Source organism: Antrostomus carolinensis, unplaced genomic scaffold, assembly GCF_000700745.2.
Source record: "Antrostomus carolinensis isolate BGI_N321 unplaced genomic scaffold, ASM70074v2 scaffold4874, whole genome shotgun sequence".
Classification (NCBI taxonomy): domain Eukaryota; kingdom Metazoa; phylum Chordata; class Aves; order Caprimulgiformes; family Caprimulgidae; genus Antrostomus; species Antrostomus carolinensis.
This window is the reverse complement of record NW_010312718.1, coordinates 33,536-49,848: the sequence shown is the minus strand read 5'-3', so window position 1 is coordinate 49,848 and position 16,313 is coordinate 33,536. Positions and strand designations below refer to the sequence as shown.

The 16,313-nt window shown below is 40.5% G+C and overlaps 1 protein-coding gene across 1 annotated transcript in view; it reads left to right on the top strand.

The window, feature by feature from the left end:
- The window catches only part of EPAS1 (endothelial PAS domain protein 1), a 41,789-nt gene extending 33,520 nt beyond the window's left edge, over positions 1-8,269 (top strand). Inside the window, exons 8-16 of the mRNA XM_029084764.1 lie at positions 78-225; positions 982-1,190; positions 1,517-1,704; positions 2,587-2,697; positions 4,407-4,888; positions 5,998-6,121; positions 6,211-6,328; positions 6,869-7,045; positions 7,809-8,269. Coding sequence (XP_028940597.1) covers positions 78-225; positions 982-1,190; positions 1,517-1,704; positions 2,587-2,697; positions 4,407-4,888; positions 5,998-6,121; positions 6,211-6,328; positions 6,869-7,045; positions 7,809-7,960 — 1,709 coding nt within the window. The 3' untranslated portion in view covers positions 7,961-8,269. The remainder of the gene's footprint in view (positions 1-77; positions 226-981; positions 1,191-1,516; positions 1,705-2,586; positions 2,698-4,406; positions 4,889-5,997; positions 6,122-6,210; positions 6,329-6,868; positions 7,046-7,808) is intronic.
- The last annotated feature ends 8,044 nt before the right edge of the window (positions 8,270-16,313 follow it).

Below are 16,313 nucleotides of genomic sequence, written 5' to 3'. Positions count from 1 at the left end.
TTATTTAAAACAAGTGTTGCATTTTGTGCGTTCCTGTCCTGCTGCATTATTTATATCTCTCTCCTCCCTTTTCTCAGTGTGTACAAAAGGTCAAGTAGTGACGGGCCAGTACCGCCTGCTTGCCAAGCACGGTGGATACGTATGGCTGGAGACTCAAGGAACGGTGATTTACAATACGCGCAACCTCCAGCCTCAGTGTATCGTCTGTGTCAACTATGTGCTGAGGTAAGCTGTACGGGACAGAAAAACCACGTATGGATTCATGTGCTGGAAGAAATGCAGTAATCAGAGGAGCTTTTGAAGGGTCTATTTATTCAGTGTTGTTATTCTGAAATCAGTTTAGTCATGTTTGTTCAGTCTTGTTTACTGATGTTAGACATCGATGAAAAATGTGGCATGCCCGTTCCCATACACACTGTCGAAATACACCACAGCCTTTCCCTTCCGCAGCGTGGCTGCACTGCTGATACAACAGAGTATAAAGCCTGCCCTGAAGATTGTATTGTGTAACAGAACAGCTAATGTGTTTTGTTTTTCTAATGCTGTGACAGAGAGATAAAATTAAGTAGTAACTGTATCTTATGTTGCTAGGAGAAGCTGTTTACCGCCTCAAATCACAACCAATCAGGAGTTTCGCCTCTGTCTGGCAAAACTCAAGTATTTTTGGCTCCCATCTAGGACCAAAGTAGGAAATACTTACTTGAGTCTGGGTCATTGTAGCCTCTACTACATCCCTTTAAGAAGCAGAGCAACAAAGCCCTGAATATTCCCACAGAAGTCCTGACCACACTTTCTGCGTCATCCGAGATGGTGGTGCTCAGCAACGCTGGAACCGTGCCTCGCCTGTCGAGAGCCTGGCCTGTGACCAAGAGAGGCCAAAACACTTGTACAGGCCCCAGCTCTAGAGAGTTTGTACTGCCTACATAACCAGCATCTTTTTTTTTTAGAGTATAAAATGTCTAAAACCTATTTTCTTGTTAGTGAAATTGAGAAGAACGATGTTGTGTTCTCCATGGACCAAACGGAATCACTCTTCAAGCCTCACCTGCTGACAATGAGCACTGCCTATGAGAGCAGCATCCGCGGGACAGAGAAGAGCGATTTCTTGTTTACTAAGTTAAAGGAGGAACCAGAGGAACTTGCTCAGCTGGCACCAACGCCTGGTGATGCCATTATTTCCCTGGATTTTGGTTAGTATTTGTATAAATAATTTTTTGTGCAACAAAGAACCACATGTGAGCCTCCATTTAGAAACTTTAATAGACAAGGTGTGTTTGCTGTGTGTACAAACCAGGAGCAATGGCTGTAAGAGCCCACGTGCTCACACCAGTGGAAAATTTCTGTGAATGGGAGCAGAATCAGGCTTTCTTGCTGACTAAACAACATGCATTAAGTCTATGCCAACTTATTGTCATGGCAACTAGGAACAGTGTTTACTTTCAATGAATAGCTGCAATTATATCATAACACAGAACAACCTAAAAGCATCCATTAATATTGTTAAAACTCTATGCAGGGACACAGAAGTTTGAGGAAGCCCCTGCCTTCACCAGTGCTGTTTTGCCACCAAACAAAGCATGGCCAGTGGAAGTGAAAAGCCGCGCTGCTCAAGGTGAAACACTGACAATACCATCCTTTACAATGCCTCAGATTGCACCTGGCAGCAGTACTCCAAGTGCAAGCAGCAACAGTAGCTGTTCCACGGTAAGAAGAGCTTTTTTTTTTTAAAAAAAAAGCATGTTATGTTTTGTATGTAAGTCCCATCAATATATGTAGATGATGTTTTCATGTTACCAGTCCTGTCTCTGCTTATTAACAAGGCCCAGTGGATCTATACCCTTCCTATACTGCATATATCTTAAGCATCAACAGCAAAAACATCAAATGGGAATTATATCCTGCCTTTACATTGCAATCCTCATTTTCTCCCAGCTGTCCCTCAGTAGTTGCTATAACCTATGTAACAGCTACCAGAAGAATGTGCTACCATCTTTCATGGAGTTAGCCTTAAATAAAGAGCCAGTGTAAAATAGTGTGGCCACTAGCAACATCGCCCCACACCCCTTCTCTTTCTGTTTGTTAACTAGAGGCTATAGTCTTCAGGATGCTTACCCAACTCAGGATTTGGAGACCAGCTCCATGGAGCTCCCCACTGAAACAATGAATGTGGTTTCAGGGTGTTGCCCCCGAGACCTGGAACAACTCTTAGCCAGCCTTTACTAGAGGATGTCTAATCTTAAGAAAGGCATTGAGGTATTGCTAAGCGCCTCCATTCTTGACAGAAATATTTAATATTTAATCTCATGTTCCTGGTCTGACTTGCCAAGAAACATTTAACTTAAGAAGACAACTAGGTTCCTTTATTGGATGCCTGTGTTTTGTAGTGACAAGTAAAAGTAATCTTGTGTTGGAGGAAAGGATACAATAGAAGCAGAGAGTTTTGGGTTCTGAGGACACTATATACAGTCTGGCCATTTGCTTTTCACAGGAAAGGTCTGTAACTGAATAGTACCATATAAATGGCATGATGGCAACCACCATCTGTGGTTGTCTTTCTGCTTATAGCAAATTCTTATTTCTGTGCAGCCAAGCAGCCCAGGAGATTATTATAGTTCTGTGGATGAAGATTTTAAGATTGAGGTGATTGAAAAACTTTTTGCCATGGACACAGAATCAAAAAGTCAGTGCACCTCCCAGGTAAGTAACTAATATCTCTTCCAAAAGCCAGGTAGTACAGATGCATGCTGTATTCGCAGATATCATGATATAACATGCAAACTACATTTGCACATATACACTAAAGCTTTGATGCACAACACTAACAAAAACATGCACTTTCAAAAAGCTGGAGTGTAAATTTCTATTCCTAACTCTGAAACAAGTGCTTTAGGGTGTCACTGTGGTGGCACTGCTAATAAGAAAGAAGCAGCAGCAGAGAGCTTTCAGAATTTGGAAGCTTCTGTAGACTGGATAAGGAATATAAGCAGCAGCAATTTTTAAAAAAATCTGACCTATTTTTTTTTAATCTGGCCTAATGACTAGCAAGTAAACATCCTTTCTAGAACAAAATATAAATAAACTAATTCTTGCAAAACATCAGAATGAGAAAGGAATGCCCCTCATAGCACATATCTCCTTTAACTACAAAATGAAAACTGTCCTTGTGGTTATATTCTTACCTCTTGAAGCATTTCAGAGATGTGACAATTACTTGCACATAAAGTTACATACAGTCTCCATTTCCTGCATTCTAATCAGGGTGTAAGTGTAGAAATTCCCTCTATAAATAACTCCTTTAGTTCTCCACTGTTATAACATTACATCAGTTGAGCTAGTGAATAAAAGGTGTAGGCCTGATTCAGCCCACCTAACTTGAGATACTTAACTGAAATGCCTTTGTTAAGAGCTTATACTTTATAGTTAAGAGAAAGGAACAGGCGTTGCTGGCTGGCAGCTCAGACCTTACACTCATCTCCTTCTTTTAGTCCTGTGAAAAGTTTGGGGTGACTGAGGCCCAAATGAGGTGCCTCAATTTCCTGGTACAATTTGCAGACTTAGGTTGTAGTCCAAGTCCTGAGGAAATTTCATTTAAGTCTGGACACAGAAATAGCAATGAAAGCAAGAGAAAGAGTGGACAGACAGAAGGAGAATGTGGATCGGGATCAAACTCAGCGCAAGACTTGACATGCGCAAACTTCAGTTTTGTTAGATGTAGCATCTGCTTGCCCAGGTGTGTCCCACTGTATCAGCAGCTTTGGTGGGAAAAATGAGTGTTAGAAAAGTGCCTCTGTCATGAGCTGACTGGTGGGCCAACATTGACTTCCCTCTCTCTTCAACTCTGGTCAAACACCAAGAGAAATTAATTTAAATATGACTAGTCCTTCAAGGGAAAAAAAACAGTAAAGACTGAAGTGCAATACTGTCCTTCCAACTACATTTTTTAAAGCTTTTGCATTTTTAGACACATTTTTTTTCAGGTAGTTGGATTATGAGAGAGCTGTGTTTTCTATTTGAGCACAAAAAAGCCTGAGGTTGAACTACATGCCACATGTTGCAGAGTCTCGGCAGACAAGTTATTCAAAGTGTAATGAAACACAAGATCTACTTCAGATCACAGCGATGTTGCAGGCTGCATGCAAGCTGCTTTAGCTAATACTGCTTCTGTGGGAGTTTTTTTTCTTTAGTTCGTTGTCTTACTTTGCTGCTGCTGATAGGATCAACATGTATGCTAGTCATAGAAATAAGACATCTTTGAATAGGAGCTGGCCAGATTCACGTAGGTAAATTTGGCATACAGTGATTTTTTTTCAGTTTCACTTCTACTAGTATTCCATATCACACTAACTGCCACAACTACTATTAACTAACTTCTAGTTTCTTTATGAACTTACTTTATCTTTGAGCAGACTGACTTCAATGAACTGGACCTTGAAACTTTGGCTCCTTACATTCCTATGGATGGAGAAGATTTCCAGCTCAGCCCAATCTGCCAAGAAGAACGTCCTCTCTCTGAAAGTGCACAAAATACCCAGCAGAGTCTAAGTAGCATGAGTACCATCTTCCAGCCCCTTGCTTCTCCTTCACAGAATCAGTTCCTCCCAGAGAAATATTGCCCACAGCTATCAAATAAAAACATTAACCCTGGTCACGGGTCCCTGTCGGTATTCTTCAGCGATGCCAGCAGGTCATCACTGCCACCGTACCATGACCAAGCCAGCACTCCCCTGTCTTCAATGGGAGGAAGACCAAACACCCAGTGGCCACCCGATCCACCATTAGAATATGTTCCTGCTAAATGGAGACTCATGAATAAATACTCAGGATCCCTATCAAGTTCCTCCTCAGGGCCACCATTACATTCTCCAAGCATGCCCATATATAAAAAAAGGTAACAAAGATTTTTTTTGTGGTATAACTGTTTTACTCAGAAAAGATTTTGAGGGATGAGGGAGGCCATAATCTTGAAAAATTCTTTTTCTCAATTCAGCTGGAATAAGTTGTTTTGATAGGCATCAGACTGCATCTCTGGGGAAATTAGTGTGGTGTTCTGCCAGTGGCAGCTGGTCTGGTGGAAGCAGAAGTGGGCTAATTTTTCATTGCCTGTAAGGATGCATGAATGGATTTCCTGTTGATCAGGTAAAAATTACCCCAGTAATTTTCCAAAGCCTGCTTGAATTATGCCATTTAAGAAAAAAGGCTTACTGGTCCAGCAGTAAGCTGGGACCCATGCGTACTTTCTTACCTAGCATATATTTTCTGCACAACAGAAAACAGGGTAGAGGGAGGGATGACAGTACATTTACTATTGGCATAGGTAAATACTACAACTAAGAGTTAAAACTACAGACTTTTTCCTACTACCCTTCCTCGCTTTGTTTGCTTTCTTACATATGTGAACAGTATGCAATGAGATTTAGATCGGAGGATACAGTCCTAGAAGTTTCCTGTCATAGCCAGAAGTTTCTCTGTAGCTCATTTGGTCTTTGGTGTTGGTCACACTAAAACATTCAGGAAGTATGGAAAATAGCAATGGTCATTTTAAAACATGGAGCTGTGCAGTTTGCCTGCAGTTTGCTTTCTGGGATTCCTTGTTGGCGGTGTCTGAATATGCGACTGGAAAGAGAAGCTTTGTCCCCAAACAGTAACCTCTGTATTCATATTTAGTATGCAAAGCAAGGGGACAGGCGTGGCTTTCAAAATCCTATCCTTAAAAATTGCAAGACTTTCTTTTCCACAGCATTTTTATGTCTGCCTGGAGATCCCAGAGGGTGTTTATGCTTGACTTTCATTACTCTTTGATCCCAAAAGTCAAAAGTTTCCAAAGCTTGTAGGATGACTAACAGAAGTACATAAAAACATTTGATGTTTGAGGTCTGTCCACTGTCATGTGTCAAAGACACCTTAAATGTCTTTAAATGAAAGAAAAATCCGTATAAATGAAGAAGATGGTTTAGATTTGCCTCCCTGCTCACTCATCAAGACATCTTTTCTCCACAGGCCCCTGGATGCTTTTGTGCAGCGAGGCATAGATGTAAACCCGGCAAGAATTGCTCTGTCTAACAGTTTGAAACTGAAGCGACAACTGGATTATGAAGAACAAGCGTTGCACCAGCTGAGTGCGGTAATCATAAGAAATACATCTCCTTCATAGCTTTGGACTCACCATGGTCATCAGTGTAATTATTTGTTTTGCTTTTCTTCACATTCTAGGGAGATCCATCCGTCATTAACCCATCTCACCTAATGTGGAAGAGAATGAAATTTCTCAAAGGGGAAAACTGCTCCTTGGTTACAGAGAAGAAGTCTCTCAGCACAAGTGTTCTTACTGGTAAGACAGAAGAAAGTGGTTTTGCAATGTTACATATAGAAACACAATTTTAAGACAGGTTGAATAGAAACAAAAACTCTTTCAAAAGGAAATGTAAATAAGCTCTGTAAATACTACACCAAGCTAAAATTAAAGATCAGATTGTATCAGTAAGAGCTGAATAATGTAAGAGTCATTTGATAACTACCAGGTAGATGGTTTCATGTCTGTTCACACCCTTGCTGTGGAGGTAAAAGAGATCAGCTTAATGGAGATGAGTTTACCTCGTGCTGATCCAAGGTGTGGACATATCAGAGCTAGAACTGATATAACATTTCTCTCTACAACACTGTGTTTCCTTACACAAGCATATCTTGGGTGCAATACTACTTCTAGAGCTAGTGCTGTTTCTGGACTTACTTTGTGACAAGATGTAGGTATGCCTACGCTGCGTGACCATCACATTGAGTATCACTTTGCTTTGAGTTAGTATTATCTACTATAATTACTACACTGGCTTAATTTATTTTCTTTTTTTTTTTTCCCTATTATGTAAATCAGATGAGTTTGTCTGTAACTCAAGAGGTCTGAGCCAACCAATAAATCAACTGCAGCAGCAGCAACAACAACCCACCTGTGGCAGTCCTGATGAGAATCTGAAAGCAGGAGCATTTCCCCCTCTGTTTTACAGTTCCCATTATCAGGACTATACTGTCCCGCCAGCTCATAAAGCGTCAGGTAAGAGCTGTCAAATACAGAAACTGGAAGGTGTTGGTATGTAGTTCCACTACTAATTCCATGAAAGAAAATGCCTAAAAAAATATGGAGGAGAGTGGTAAACCAAGAACCAAATATGCATTGCTTCATAGACTGAAAAATTAGTTCTGTTGTTTAGTGTGAAACTTCAATATTTACATTTGTAATATATGAGGAAAAATTATTTTTGCCCTTAATTTCAATTAAATGTAATACATTTTTACCTCAGAGGTCCAGTCATCCTCCATCCATACTCTTGTGATGGAATTCATTAAATTGTACTAAACAACTTCACTGTAGCATTGATATGGGAGGTTTGTAGGTTAGAGTCTTAACACATGCCTTCTAAAAGTTAAAACAATTAAAGGGGATATATATATATATATATAGATATATATAAAAATATATATCTCCCTTTTAATATATAAGGGGAGTGGGTGTCAATTTAGAAACTGTGTTGTTTACTACAGCTTTCCTCATCTGCACCAGTATAATTTTTCTCAGATTTCTCTAAATTGGGGGTGGAGGTGGAGGTGGAGGTGCACTTGTCTGTGTGACACACTTCTAACAGTTTAAGGCAGAGAGATGCATAGGTTTGCTCTGAACCTGTAACTGCTGGTGGTTTGAGGCACACTGACATAAACACAAAATTAAATTATAAGTGGTATAAACAGATGCAGGGAAGGAGGAAAGAAGACCTCTCTCTGGTCTCAGCACTATGACTTACTTCACTAATCTCTTCCAGGTATGACCAGTCGTCTGCTGGGACCCTCCTTTGAACCCTACTTGTTGCCTGAGTTGACAAGATATGACTGTGAGGTGAATGTCCCTGTTTTGGGCAGCTCTACGCTCCTGCAGGGCAGTGAACTGCTGAGAGCACTGGACCAGGCAACCTGAGCAATCCTGCAATAGTCCGTGGCCTATACTGTTCAAAACAGCTTCAGTTTTTAAATATATTTTTGCAAGTAGACAATTTCTAATACCAATACACTTTTACAGGATTTTACTTAGATATTGAACCTGTCCACATTACCAAATAGTGGCCTTTTGAAGTTACTCACTTTATTATTCATATTAAAGAAATACATCTACTGTATTTTCTCTATTGCAATTAAAGTATTGTTTAAAGAGTTTGATTACCCTCCCCTTATCTCATTCCTTGTAATTTATACTCTGAAATTTTCTTTAAATTTCATGCTAATAAAAAGCTGTGGTGTAAATGCCTCACCTTGTGATACTTTGGCTGCAGTACTGCAAAGATTTATTTTTATTGCCAAAGATGAAACAAATTTGATCTCCAACCACAGTTTTTTGTTGATCTGCCAAATTGAAATCCTTTGAGTCTTTCTGTTTTCCAGCATTTATCCTGTTGTAACTTTCATAACTTTTGGAAAAGCATACCAAGGAAAAATCCCAGCCTTCTGCCTCTCCCAACCCCTTCCCTTCATTTTTTTATACACTTTGTTGAAAGAAATGTGAATGGTGAACTGCAATGTTTGTGGGTATCTGTGAAAGTTGCACGTTGTAAGCTTTTTTCCTCAGAAGCAAAACACATTCTCAGCTGCCTTAACCTGGCTTAGCTCTACAGCCAAGGGAGTCCTACAGATTTACTCCAGTGGAGGATTTAGACCTGTGTTTTCATTTGTGTTGGGGTTTCTTATTTTGTTCTTTGTTGTTCCTTTTATTTTTTTACACAAAACAGTTTTGGTTTTGGTTTGGTTTTGTTTTGGGTTTGTTTTTTTTTTTTAATTTCTCTCTGGGTCAGTTGTTAATCATCTCTTGGTACTTTTGCTATATCTAGGACACAACAACTTTAAGAACTGTTTCTGCTAGAACTAGTAGCATTTGTTATAGTGTTGCTGATGTTTCGGGAATCTGACCAGCGGCCAGTACTAACACCTCTGATTAATATTAGCCTTTTTCATTTTACATGCTAGCCAGCAATGCAACTGCAGTGTTGAATCATGAAAACTAAAAGTTAAAGTAGCATTTCCCAGTATATTAGGCTAATTCAGTTATAAGTGGACAAAAATAATTAAGGATTTTGTAGTAAGAGGAATAGGTGGCACGCAGGTCTCTCATTTTTACTTGCCTTACTTTAATCAGTAGCTGAAATGTCATTAAAAAGCAGCCAGACATTTTCAGAGCTCCTTTACAACTATCTTCAGTTGTCATGCACATATTTAAAAAAATAAGAGTTTGAACATTTTCAAAGGCAAATGGATTTGAAAGTTTAAATTACAACATATTTAAACAGCAAAAATATTAAAGTAATAAAAGGCAGGTGCACAGTTCTGACTGGAAAATACATACAGACCTAGATATATGTTGGGATATACCATCTTGTTTCCTCCACTGGTATAGATCATCCTAGATTCATTGAAGAAAATGGAACAGTGGCAATGTACAAAAGGTAAAAATCTGGCCCAGAAATTTAGAACAAAGATATATTCTTTTGAGACTTCTGATTCTGCTGAAGCCTAGTTTATTAAATTGCTTTATATCTTGCACTGACACTTGCAGAGAGGGAGCCTTGGGTTCATTGAGCACTTCAGTGTTTGCTGTGTTAAGTGAATCTTAACCACACATACTTAGAAAAGCGGAAGATGTTTTGTTATTGGTACATAATGTAAAAAAAATATTATAGTCCCTATTGTAGGCAATCTTTCAGGAGTTTAATACCAAAAATAATCTATTCCTAAAGTTAAATTATTGCTGTGTGGAAAAAATGCACTGTAAGCATCAAAATCGGATGAAAATTGGCAAACCAGATTTGACAGATTTGCAGTGGCAAAGACTTAAAGGCTTCAAGGATTAAAGACACTTGAATACTGCTCTTGTTTCTTATTTGTGTAGTTTCAGCATTAAAAATGTTATACCCTAACAGTTTACTAAAACACTCTGAAAAAATATTCCATGTCTTAATATTAATCATACTTTTTATCATAATTATTTCGTAATCTATATTGCTGAATTCTTATTGACAATATTATAACTGTATGGGAACTTTAACTTGATAAGGAAATGTATTTTGACACTGATACCTTATTAAAGTATACTGATCCTAAATTCTCTGTGACTCGTTTGCTATGAATTTGTTACTTGTTGTATCATTGTAAAACAAAAGTATTTATTAAATTATTTATAGAAAATAAAGGTTTGCATTGATCTTTGAAGAACAAAAGAACAAAGGGAAGTTAGTTACCCACATCTGAGAGTTGGGAAGTAGCCTGACAAAGGTCTGTACCACCAACCTTTTTGTAGAGTTTACCACCCAGCTTTGCACATGGAGAGTTCAGGCTGTGCAGACTGCCCTTCGGAAACATGCTGTATGGTTTGGAGCACTGCTTCCATTTCAAATTGTATTTCTGAAAATTAAGTTGACAAAATGACATTTCAGAGGCTTGAATTGCCACAGTTAGTTATCCACTTCAGTGTTTATGGCAGTAACGTAAACCATCATATTCTGGCAGTCCTGACAAGCCCATGAGTGATGGACTTACTTACTTTCCCCACCCACCCACCTCGTCCTTTATCTGCTCTTAATGCTGCTGTTAAACATGCCAATTCTTTTCCACACAGAAAGTGCAAGCTTTGCCTGTGTGCTAACACTGATTATGCTGTAGAAGGATGGACATGTTAAGAAATTAATTTCCAAACATGCACTTAAATTCAGATTGGACTCTGTGGAAGCTGTTGGTGCTTGACCCTTTGGATAACTGCTTTTGAAACACACAGTGCTCATACAGACACAGCTGAGCTCCTTGAACCACAGCAAATCTTCGGAATAAGCTGCAGAAGTGGGCTATCATTGCCTCCTCAGGGGAAGGTAACTCCTTGCTTCTAAATCTGTTGTAATTAACAGTAATTGTACTACGTCCAGCAGTGAGGACCAAATGGTGGTGTGGTATGCTGGTTACCCTCCCTTTCAAAGCATCCCGTTGATCTTCAGGACACTTGGACAAAGACTAACTCAGCATGTCAGATCTTTATCCAACTGAGAGTTAAAAATAAAGCTTAAGTACAGTTTAACCTGTTCAGATCAATTTCTGGCTTTTAAAGGTTGTAATCACTGACTCCTACTGTAAAATAGTGCTGCCAAGCACTATTTTTTGGGTTATTCTCATTCTGAATATTTCTCTCATGCTGAAGAGCTTCAAGTAGTCACCACTCCCTTGTTCAAGTAGCTTTAGGAACTTATTAGTAGTACCTTCAGCTTCCCTCCACCCCTCCCTTTCTACTGCAGCTAAACACTTCTCATATTAATGAGTTTTAGTGGTTTTAATACATATGAATGTTCTGGATGGCTACCTAAGTAAGTTCTGACATTGCAATTTATGTACCCAAAAGAACCAAATCCTGGTTAGACACATAATACCATAAGACTGCACAATAGCTGAGCTTTGTTCTGAACAGGAGTTTATTACAGCTTTTTAAAAAATGATGATTTTTTTTCCCCCCAATAGGACAACAGAAGTGCTTAAAATTAAGGGTACATCATCTTTCACTGCCTAAAAACACCACTTCTTGGCATCAGGTCTTGCATCTCCAACAGCATAGAGAGAACTGATCACAACTAGGTTGTTCAACTCTAGGTATGTGATGCTGAAAATCAAGCAGCTTTGCAAATCCTGGGGCTGGTCTCAGTCTCCGGCTGATTTTCAAGGCTATTATCTTTTTAAAATGATCAAGCCAACATTCTTCCTCGACCACAGATTTTATGCAGGTAAGATTGATGCTGTTTCTCAAATAAATGGTTACAACAGAACACTCGAGGAAATTCACAACATCCTGGTTTATATTATGATTACTAATAAAACTGCAAAAAAAGCCCAGATAACCTGGAGCAAAGTCCAACTGTCGTTTAAGTCAAGACACCAGCTCTTAAGCAGTACCGAGATCTGCGGACAGTAGGTGATTGGTCATGCTTGCCTGCAACACGAGCAGAGCAGAGGTAGACACTCAGTCTAGCACACAACTACTCCAGTTCTAGATGGTGAAGGTTTCATCTGTTACTTCTCTCTGAGGAGACTTATGAAGCTACTCACAGAAAATGTCAGATTTTTTTTTTTTTTAGAGCTACGTGGGAGAACTAGAAATATTAACCTACATTTCAATTAAATTTCAATAAAGAGCGTTCTTTTCTTTCTTTCCCCCCCCAGCCTTTTTATATATTTCTTCCCAAGAGAGGAAGAAAAAATTTCTAAGAAAAAGGAAAATCTTTAACAATATTTTCTTAGGACAACAAAAAAAAAAATCTGTCACACATCCTGGTTCTGCTCCCTTGGCACAAGCCAACACCCAGCACAACAGCCGCCTTTCGGTTATCTGGGGCTGCCTGGGAGCTCACCTTTGCCCACAGGGAAGGCAGGCATAGGAGGAGCTCTGTTCATTGTTGCTTTCCTTAGTCAACTGAAGCTAGAAAAGCATCATAGGAAGGTTCTAGTAATTGGTATGTACCCCATTTTGGGGTGTTCACATTAAAAATGGCTTCAAATTAAAAAAAAAAATTTTTTTTTAAAAGAGTAAAACCTTAGCTACTCAGTTTGGAAGCATCATCAACATTTCTTTTGCCTGAAAGCCAGCCTGCAGTTTTGGCAGCTTGTAATGTGCCACAGGTCTCACATGGAACATTTTCCTTGAAGAAGTCCTAAATTCCGTAATCAAGTAGTTACTTAATTCTCTTCACTCATGCCTCTCAATTAGTAATGTGGTAACACATGGTTAGGATGTCTCATCAGGGAGCAGAAGCACAAGCATGAACCTGGTTTACAAGGACTACCTGCAAGCCAGCCACCACCAGCTGCTACTGCCTCTGACACTGGACAGCAAGTGGCAGCCAGAGGCCACAGCAGTTGTGTCACCCCCTGTGTGCTACCTGCTATGGAAATCGCTGCACCTTAACCGCCGTGGCTGGAAGGACTGTGTAGACTTGGGTCGTGTCTCAAAATCCCAACTCCCCTTAGTTTCATTAAAAAAATTTAAAAAGCAAGCCCCCAAACTCCCCCCTTGAAAAGTCTGTGTTTAGGCTGTGGAATTACAGACAAAGCTGGCAAGTTAGATCCTCAAAGGCACCAGCACCAGAAAACAAAAGTGAACCCTCCCAGGTATACTTTTTAAATTACATTATTTATAAGCTAATGATTCGGGGTCTGACTGCTGGTCTTTGAAGGACTGGCACTGGCTGGGTTTTGCAAGAAAAAGCATTAAACCAACAGCTCTAGTGACGGAAGCTCTGTCTCCCCAGTGGCAAAGGCAAACCAACAGCAAAGTCCCTTGTGGCAGAAGAAATCTACCTCAAGCATTGCCTCCTCCAGGCACATCTGGAGTTGCCCTCCAGCACGTTGTTCCAGAAGGACCAAAGGTCCTGCAAAAGGTCCTAGGTAAACCACAGCAACACAGGACCAGCAGCTTGCTGGCTTTTTCATCCATCAAACATGGAAAGTCCTCCAGCCTCTCAACAGCTGAACGTGCTTCTTGGCTGCAGCAAACAACCTTTATTGCTTAGTCTTGATTTCTGGCCTTTCTCTAATCCCAATCCCATTTCTCCCCCTAACTCCCAGTCCTTACCTAGGTCTGTGGTTTCATCATTCTGGTTTCTGCTTCTTGCTGCCTTCCCCAGCACACCTTCCCCTGCTGACAAGCCTGCTCCAACCAGCCCCATCTCTACATCCCCTTCATTGCAGGCAGCAGGTTTTAGCAGAGGTTCAGGGAATTCCAGTATAGGCTCTCTCTGGTCATGTCCTTGCCTTGCCTGGCTGTTTGATAAAACTATCAGGCAGATGCCCAGCCTTTTCTGCCCAAACTCTCAGCTTCTGTGGTTCTTGATCTGAGCTCACATTGAAAATGTGACTACTGACAGTTACTACTGTCCAAACCCTGTTCCCACTCTAGCCACTGGCCATGACAGATGACAATCCTTGCCCTGACACGAAAGCAGATTTAATGCTCCAAGTGACAGGAAGTTAGTGCATCCCCTGAGAGCTGCCACACCACCACCAATTCATCCCAGACATTTTCCTCAGCTATTAGATGGCCATTTCCATTTGCTACTTGAGCAAGCGATGAAAAAGGTTCTGCTGGGTCACAGGCAGCATCTCCTTCATCACCCCATTGACACTGTGCTTTGAGCAAAACCCTAACACATTTCAGAAGTACATATAGTTTCTCCTGCAGTTTTGGAGATGAGAGCAGGGTTAAGCATTGTCCCCAGCTGGCTGAACTCTGTCTGTAAAGCCAAAACAATTTCCCAGCTGTAAGAAGAACAGTATGGTTTCACTCTTTTAGTCCTATCAGCACCATAGAGCTAACACTAGTGGGAAGAGAATCTGTAATTGTGGTTCCCCACCCATACAAGTAATTTTGAGTTCATGACAGAAATGAAGGCTGAGACAGAGGGGTGCATACACTTGTTAGAGCACTTCCAGGTGCTGCTACGTGCTTGATGGACACCAACAAGCTCACTTAGGGTGTGATTTCCGAGTCCAGCTGGTATTTTCAGCCCTGGACAATCCCTATGCACTCACTCCAGAGTGTGGCCATTCAGAACTCTGAAAAACCCAGGGTGCCCAGGAGGAGAGAGATCCATGGGGATCCCTCTGTCTAGTTATAAGCCCTAAGTCAGGAAAATCAAAGGTTAATGCTCCGACAGGCAAACTAAAAACCACTCGTATGTCCCCCCGAGAGAGTGACGGTGAAGTGATCACACCACCACTTCATCAGAGTTTTCTAGAATAAAGCTCTTTCTAAAGACAGGGATGCATTTTCCCAGTTACTACTGTTTCTGCAACCCAATTTCATTTTAAATTCTCTAGTGAAAAAAACAGCAGCTTGAAAGTCTTACTCTCTTTTTAACAATTGCCAAAAAACCCCAAAACAAACAAACCCCAAAACCAGACCAATTCTGACAGCTCCCTGGCATTATTTTGTAGCAGAAGCTGCGTGAACTGCTAAGTGGCAGAGCACAAGAACTGCATCGCACGGTAAGCCTTGTGATCAATACAAAGAGATGTAATTTTAATTCAGCCCCTCCTCCACACAGCAGCACCACAACAGTATCACACTGGATCCAACGAAGCATAAAATGGATGTCATCACTGTCCATTTTTAGATATGTCGCATGACATCTCTTGGCTTTTTTCCTGGAAGAGCAGGCAATACTAATGGTGTCCATCGCCTTACTGCTACCACAGATAGCACTGTCCTTAACTGCAACCCCCAAAACACACCAGAGTTAACAGAGAGCAAACCAATGGACATTTACTGGGAAAACAGGCTACTCTCCGTTATTTTAACTTCAGCTTCAAACATTAAGATGAGCCCTCCTGTGCCTTGCTCAACTACAGACATGCTTGTACTTCTTATCATATTTACACTTTTTAACATAGGCTGTTGTTCACAACCTCAACTTGTTTAAATTTTGGAGTGCACAGTATTATCTCTTTTAGGGCCAGTCTGATCACTGCAGAAATCTCAAAGATAAAGGAGACATCAACACTGAACATTTTAAATCTTGGTCAACCTCCCTCTCCCCTCTCAAAACCACTCTTCTGCTGAAGATATTCTGTTTAATGATAGACAACACCTTGAACAACCACATACTGGCTTTGCTCTCATCTAGCACCCCTTTCTGCTTTCCCTGAATCCACAGCAAGCAACTCAGGGACTCTGAAAAGTGGACAAAAACATGCCTTTTTCAACCATCAATATCTTAATATAACAGATAAACACTTTAACTTGTGCTTTCATTTTTAGACTGACTTCTCCAATCTCCCCCTTACATGTTCTCCCCCCCCCCATGCAAAACCATGAAGAAAGCATCTTTAGAAAAAATGAAAGTCTAAAAAATAAACTACTTGTCTGGGTAACAGCAGAGGAACCAGGAACCAATGAAATTTCTGGAACTCATTTAAGTTCATTAGAAAGACAAGGAAAGTTCAAAGTCAACAGTGCTCTCATTCTTCTTTCTGCAGCACAGTCCCTGCTGGGCAGGGTTTGTTTGCACTGAGGTTTTGTATTAGAAACACACACTTAGCTAAATATGATCTTGTTTATCCAGGATTTCTTCTGTGCTGTTGGGTGCATAAATTCCACAAACCTGAGCTGAAAATAATCAACAGGGTGACAAGTGCCTGTGCCCAGCACTCAAGAGCCAGAACAGGTGAGTGGCAGACTGTCACGCTGGGCATACTCAAAAGACTTGCCCTGAAACCTGCTCAAAGCAAGTCCTCTTCAAAACCTACCAGGAGAA